General features: G+C 31.4%; 1 protein-coding gene across 1 annotated transcript; it reads right to left on the bottom strand.

Annotated features, from left to right (window-relative positions):
• Positions 1-623: 623 nt before the first annotated feature.
• On the bottom strand, positions 624-5668 carry LOC131067709 (cytochrome P450 720B2-like). The gene is made up of 9 exons (XM_059216818.1): positions 5423-5668; positions 3494-3821; positions 3251-3400; positions 2278-2514; positions 2047-2136; positions 1552-1630; positions 1153-1271; positions 939-1057; positions 624-836 (listed from the first exon to the last, which is right to left on the bottom strand). The coding sequence occupies exons 1-9, from the start codon at positions 5647-5649 to the stop codon at positions 740-742; spliced, it is 1446 nt and encodes a 481-aa protein (XP_059072801.1). The 5' UTR covers positions 5650-5668; the 3' UTR covers positions 624-739.
• Positions 5669-6646: the final 978 nt, after the last annotated feature.

Consider the following 6646-nt stretch of genomic DNA (forward strand, 5'->3'; position numbering starts at 1 on the left):
CATAATTGTGCATACACACTATCCAAAAAAGAATTGTGCACACAATCCACTCTTCTAGTTTAAATTTAAAATCTTCAAATTTATTGTGCATTCACCTCTTCTCCTTTGGCATTGTCTATAATGGCAGACTGTAGATCTCATGTCGTTGGTGTCAGTCATGTTTTGGACCCTTGTGTTTCTTGTAAATTCTCTGTGTTTTGTAGTATATATATATATATATATTGGTTGCACATATTTTTTGGTGCAGGGGCATGTCAATTTTGGTTGCAGGAGTTCTTTGTTGCAGGGCCTTCAAGATATCCCAGGAACTTATTTTGTAAATAAGCTTGCATGCTCTTATTCTGTAAAATGAGCTTGCATGCTCCTATTTGTAAATGAGCCTGCATGCTCCTTTGCTGATCTCTATTTTGTAACTAGCTCCGGCTAGAGGATTGTTCACTACTTCTCTTCTATAGCCATGTTGATGAGCAATGACTGGAGTTTTTCTTGCTGGTTCTTTTCTCTGGGAGCTCAGTTTGAATCAGTTTTTAAATATATTGTAAAAATTATATATTATTAATAAAATATATCAAGTGGCATTGCCACCTTGCCAAAAATAAAAATAAAAAACATATAAATATCAATTTTAAAAAAAAAAAACATTAACTAATATTGTCTTATTTATGTAATTGTTGTAGTTTTAAAAAATTCAACATTTTACAAGATAATAAAAATTTTGGAGAATTATATTGAGCTCTCCTCATTCTTGTAATCGAGAATGCAGACGGATTGGATATCCCTTTGCCATACTAGGAAGAGGAAAGTATATGGCACTAGAAGCTTCTAGCGGCTCCCACCTATTCATTGTAGTCACACATTTAAATAAAATATAATTAGAAAAAAATAAATTTAGAAGGGTTATATGTTCATTAAAAACAAAAAAAGTATATGAAGCTAACCTGAACTTAGTGACTAAGTTGTGAAGGAAGAGAGCAATTTCAAATCGAGCCAAATGATATCCTGGGCAAAGTCTACCACCTTTACCGAATGGCATATACCAAGGATTTTGAGAAATCTCCTGCAATCAATTAATGATGAATAATAATTAGTTATATACCAAAATCCATCATTAACTTATTCTATATAAAATAGCGTTTCACTTGCATAACATACATGGCCCTCGTTTTGCCAACGCCATGGGTTGAACTTGTGAGCTTCAAAATGATACTTCTCATCCAAATGTTGGCCACTTAAGAACACAAACACTATCCATCCTTTTGGAATAAGAAAATCTGCATTAACATAAAATCATTAAATTATATTTAAAGATACATGCACAAAAAATATATATGTAGGACCAGTTATAAAAAATGAAATCATCACAAACCACCAAAGATACAAATATCCCATTAACTATCATTACCTAAGAAATTTTGTAATTTTTTTTATAAAGTCAACTATTATTTAGATCATTCATAAAAGCACATTAATCCAATAATACAGAGATGTTGATATCTATGTAATTCAATTATGACATGAATTTGAAAGTTATAAAAGAACTCTCAATTAAACCTTTGTATTCAATGTCTTCTTTTGGTTCTCTGAAAACACACGGAGCAGCACTAACCATACGAAGTGTTTCCTTTATAACCTACAATGATTATAAAAACACAAATTAAAAAAAACTAAAAATACATTTAAAGTTGTTTAATATTATTTTTAGATTTGATTATGTTAGAGTTTTTTATCACACCTCATCCATCATCATAATATTAGAAAACTAAAGGATATGAAAAACAATATGAATTGTAGAAATTTCATGTCATTAATATTTAAAATTAGTGACAAATATTGCAATTGTTTATGGATTAGATTGTGTAGAGATTTTTTTCATCAACTTTTCGAATCATACTCTATGATCCATCATCACGATGAAAATAGAGAGACCAAAGAAATAAAAAATTTCTACACAATCTAATTGCAAAACAATTGCAATGTTCATTATGAAATATGAAAATTTGATATTTAAAATAATGAAATAAATTGAAATATATTGTATATACTCACGCATTGAGTGAATTTCATTGACATATAATCATCCCACGTTAACGTTTGATCATCTTTACCTTTAGACTTTAAGATAGCATCATGCTCTTCCTGATCATTACCAAATCAAAAAATAGTTATTTATACACAATTTAATCCAAAAGTTTTCATATAGAGATCATTATTTTCAACATTAGCCGTCTTTTTGGACTGCTGACTACTTTAATTTTTAAGCAGTGAAAATGGACTGACCGTAATCTCCTTCAATGCCTGCGGATTCTCAGTGAGAAACTTCACAGCAAATGCCATGGTAGTCGACGAAGTTTCGAACCCCGCAAAGAGCAAAAACAATATAAGATCTGCAATGATCTCGTCTGAATAGATGCCTTCTCTCAAAAGCTTCGTTAAGAGATCGTTATGGTTCACTTCTGGATGTTGTCTTCTGTCCTCTATACACTCGTAAATCTTTTTTATCAAAGTTTTCCTTGCCTGCAATGCAAAATGGAATCCATTATCACTATAACTTTGCAGCAAAATATGAAGACTGCAAATTCTGAGCCAGAAAGGCAGAAAAATAGATAAAAGAGAGAGTTTTAAATTAGGTTTAGGCAGAAGAATAGATAAAAGAGAGTGTTTTAAATCCAGGAAGGCAGGAAAATACATAAAAGCGAGAGTTTTGCATCATATATTTGAAATCTTCTGAATACTTTCTGCATATAATCAGTTTGAGAGAATGTTAATGTGCGAATTTTGTCTGATTTCTTGTTATTTTCATTTTAAGAGTTTGTTTTGCTGTGTCAAAATCTTTCATAGCAAATGATTATGTTAATTTTATTTAATTGAAGCTATAAGATTTTCACAATCCATTCAAATATTGTTTGCAGTTTCTGGATTTGATTGTGTAAGAAATTTTTAACCATCAATGTTTCAAATCACACTCCGTGATTCATCATGATTCATCTTACAACTTTTTGAATTCTATTACATCCTAACGATGAATCTCGAATGTTGATGGTTAAAAATTTCTCAACAATCAAATCCAGAAACTAGAAACACTATTACCTAATCTCATTTATATGTTGCATATTAGATTTCACAACAAGCATGTCATCAATATATAATAACACAGAGAAATAATATAACTAACATTATCCAAACTCAAAAGAAAGAATTTTACATTGAGAAATGAAAGGGGAAGGCTGAATTCAAGCTTTACAGAACATACCTTAAATCCCCTGGCAAAAGCAGTTCCAGGAATATTGAGGGGTAAGCAGAGGACAGCTCCAATGTATTCATCAAAAGCTTTATATATATCTTCCAATTCCTCAGCAGGGGGTAAATCCAGCAACTTTTTCCCCATTAAGTTCAGAACAAGCTGAAAGACAAAAAGATTCAAAGGAAAACAGAAATGAGATGATTAAAAGAAGTAAACAGCCATTTTAAAATTTCAAGTTTGCATTTTGCTTGCCTGATGGCACTTGTGCTGAATAGGGATGTCTCTCTGTTTTTCCCATTTTTTCATGCCAGTGATAAACACATGCTGTATGTCTTCCATGAAATCAGACTCCAGATTCTCGTGCTTCAACAAATTCACAGCAGTTCCATGGAGTTTTCTCTGTAGCTCTCCATGGACATCTAGCAGACCATATTTGCCTATAAGTTTTACTGTAGAGCTCGGGTATTTGGCCTGAAAAAATCTTCCCTCATTTTGCAGAACGTATTTACTGAACTCTGGATCGACTGATACAATTGTCTTCGGTTTTCCAAACAAACTGCATCTGAAGATCGGCCCATACCTGTATGCATTTCAATTTCACTACTTGACTAATCTCCACACAAAAAAGCATTTTGTATAGTTTCTAAAATCTACAAAACACAATGGAATTTCACAAAATTTTCAGTAGCTAAATTTTCATGATCTGCATCCTTATTGTTGTAAAAACACAAAAAATTAGGTCAAAAAATACTGTTTTTTTTTTACAGTGCTATTTTGTATGGAGATTAGCTGCTGGCAATAAATTTTACATGTACCAATAGCCACCCACTTTATCCCGCTAGCTAGAATTTTTGGACTTTAATTGAAGATGTCATGCAACTCTATTGGTACACATAGTGAACAACTATAGGGGCATTTGTACATAAATATTGATCATTTTTGAGGTGGTTGTAGTGCACAATTATTAGAACATTTTTAAGTAGGTACTGGACGACACTTTGAAATAACCACTTTTTGACCCTTGCTCGCATAATGGATCCCACTGTGTGTGCCTTTCTACCCAAAGACCAGAACAATAGCTATAAGCAACAGTCGCATCCAAAAACAACAAAAAAAAAATCATTGAAATTTGATTTATCATTTAAGATCTATAAATGCACAAAGTTAGCTATAACAATTATTGGTACGCTTCCCATATAAAACCTCCAAAGCCACCCACATTGAATTATTTTTATGAATGATAAGATTCATAGAATAGAGCTGCAATCATAACAAAATTGAAACATAATTAACACACCATACTATGTTGGTATTTAATGTGAATTGATCCAATGGTGAATGAGGTTGTCTTAATAAGTGGGAATTGATATTGATTGTGTGCTCGTGAAATTTCTTTTCCAATGAAAAAGTCATAAAAAGTAGATTGGAAAAAGTCATAAAAAGTAGAATTAGTCCAAGTATATAATGATTAAAACAAGGAAAGATTAAAATATTGAAAAGTTGAAAGAATTATTAGTATATGGAAGCCTTTTAAATGCAATTTTCAAAGAGTTTGAGTGAGAAGGGATGGATGAGTGGAATGGAGACGGTGAGCTATGCTATCTTAAAGAAAGAAAAATATCGATAATGATAGGACATGAGAAAAATTGAAAGACTGTTATGAAAAGGCATGTGGTGTGGCTCAAGATATTGCAATTGTGGATGTAATCGACATTAGAGATGAAGCTACGACAATAATGATGATCTTTGAAGGGCACCATATTTGATGAAGTCAAAATCATTTTAGAGAACATAAAGAAAAGGAACAATACAAAGAACAGTGTAAAAATTTCATAGAAAAAGACCCTTAAGGAAGAAATGAGAATAATTAAAGGAAGATTTGTTTCCTACACCTTTTCACCTACCATTACTGAAAGCATAAAGGAGCGTGCAACAAAAGAGGATAATGCAAATAAAGAAGTGTTTTGTGACCAACCAAAGTCTTATAGACATCACACAAGCATAAAAATGGAAGACATCTTCATAAAAGAAAATAAAACTGACAAAAATGATGGCAAAACAACATTGAATGAACGAATAAATTTTAATGACATCTGTGAGACCATCAATCTATAAGACCAAGAACCATTGGCGAAACAACATCCATACAAGTACTTTTCAATAGAAGAAATCATTATTTACCTGCTTTCATGTTCATCAGTGAACTTTCGACGATTTTCTTGATATGGAGAATTGATAGATCTAAAAAAACTGATACTCTCACCAATAATGGGCCATCCAATTGATCCAGGGGGCAACCGTTTCTTCTTGTTATCCGTTCTCCATATTACTTGTCTTCCTAATACAAGCAAAACTATCACTGATAAAATGCAAGTGAGAATAACTGCAAACCCCATATGCTGCTCCATTTGCTCGAGTTCAGCATTTCTTTCACCCAACCTTATATTTATAAGGATTGATGATAAGCAAAAAACCCTAAAAATTAAAAAGATACCCAAATTTTGTTCTATGTGTTTGTTGAGTCTTGACTTATAACAACAACAAATGCTGCCGAAGAGGTCGCTGTGGGTCCCGCTTTACTAAAATCGCGGGGAAAATCTCTATATCGCGTCAGTTTCTGGACTTTTTTTCCAATTTCAATGTATTTATCAAATATTGATATGAATTTTTCAACGGGAATATTGTTTTTTATGTTAAATTTAATAAATATATGGTAGCGGTTGTGGACTTTTTTTTTTCAATTTCCATGCATTTTACAAATGTGTGATATGGAGTTTTCAACGATAGAATAATGTATTTTTATTTTAAATTATATAAAAATATAATATATATATATAAAAGATAAGAATGGAACCAAATTTTCACCGACTAAGTCATAAGAAAAAAAAGAAGTAAGTCTAGATATAAAAGTTAAGTGATTATGTTGTTTCAAATATAATATATTATTTTAAGTAGAAAACTAAAGGAATCAAGTGGAGGCAAAAGACCTAAGCGGTTGACAAACTTGAGTGGTAAAATAATTGTAGAATTTTCAATGATAGAATAATGCATTTTAGATTAGATTATATTAAAATATAATACTTACAGAAAATGACAAGAATGGAATCAAATCTTCAACAATTCATGTAAAATGACTAACTCAAAAAAAGAAGAAGTCTAGATATAAAGTAAACCAATTATGTTGTTTCAAATATATTATATTATTTTAAGTAGAAAACTAAAGGAATTAAATGGAGGCAAAAAACCTTAGCAACTAGCAAACTTGAATGCAAAAATAATTATAGGAAACCCAAACAAAGGATCTAGAAGCACATTGCACCAATTTGCAAGTTGCAATAGATATGCAAAATAGGGAGTCGAAAAATGCAAGAATAAGATTGAAAGTAAAGGCATGACAAGGGGTGG

This window comes from Cryptomeria japonica, chromosome 2 (genome assembly GCF_030272615.1).
Source record: "Cryptomeria japonica chromosome 2, Sugi_1.0, whole genome shotgun sequence".
Lineage (NCBI taxonomy): Eukaryota > Viridiplantae > Streptophyta > Pinopsida > Cupressales > Cupressaceae > Cryptomeria > Cryptomeria japonica.

Coding starts and splice junctions, on each gene's coding strand:
- LOC131067709 (XM_059216818.1), bottom strand. CDS start 5,649: ATGGAGCAGCATATGGGGTTTGCAGTTATTCTCACTTGCATTTTATCA. Junction 2,515..3,250: donor CTTTTGCCAGGGGATTTAAG/GTATGTTCTGTA, acceptor TTTGCATTGCAG/GCAAGGAAAACTTTGATAAA. Junction 2,137..2,277: donor AGGCATTGAAGGAGATTACG/GTCAGTCCATTT, acceptor GGTAATGATCAG/GAAGAGCATGATGCTATCTT.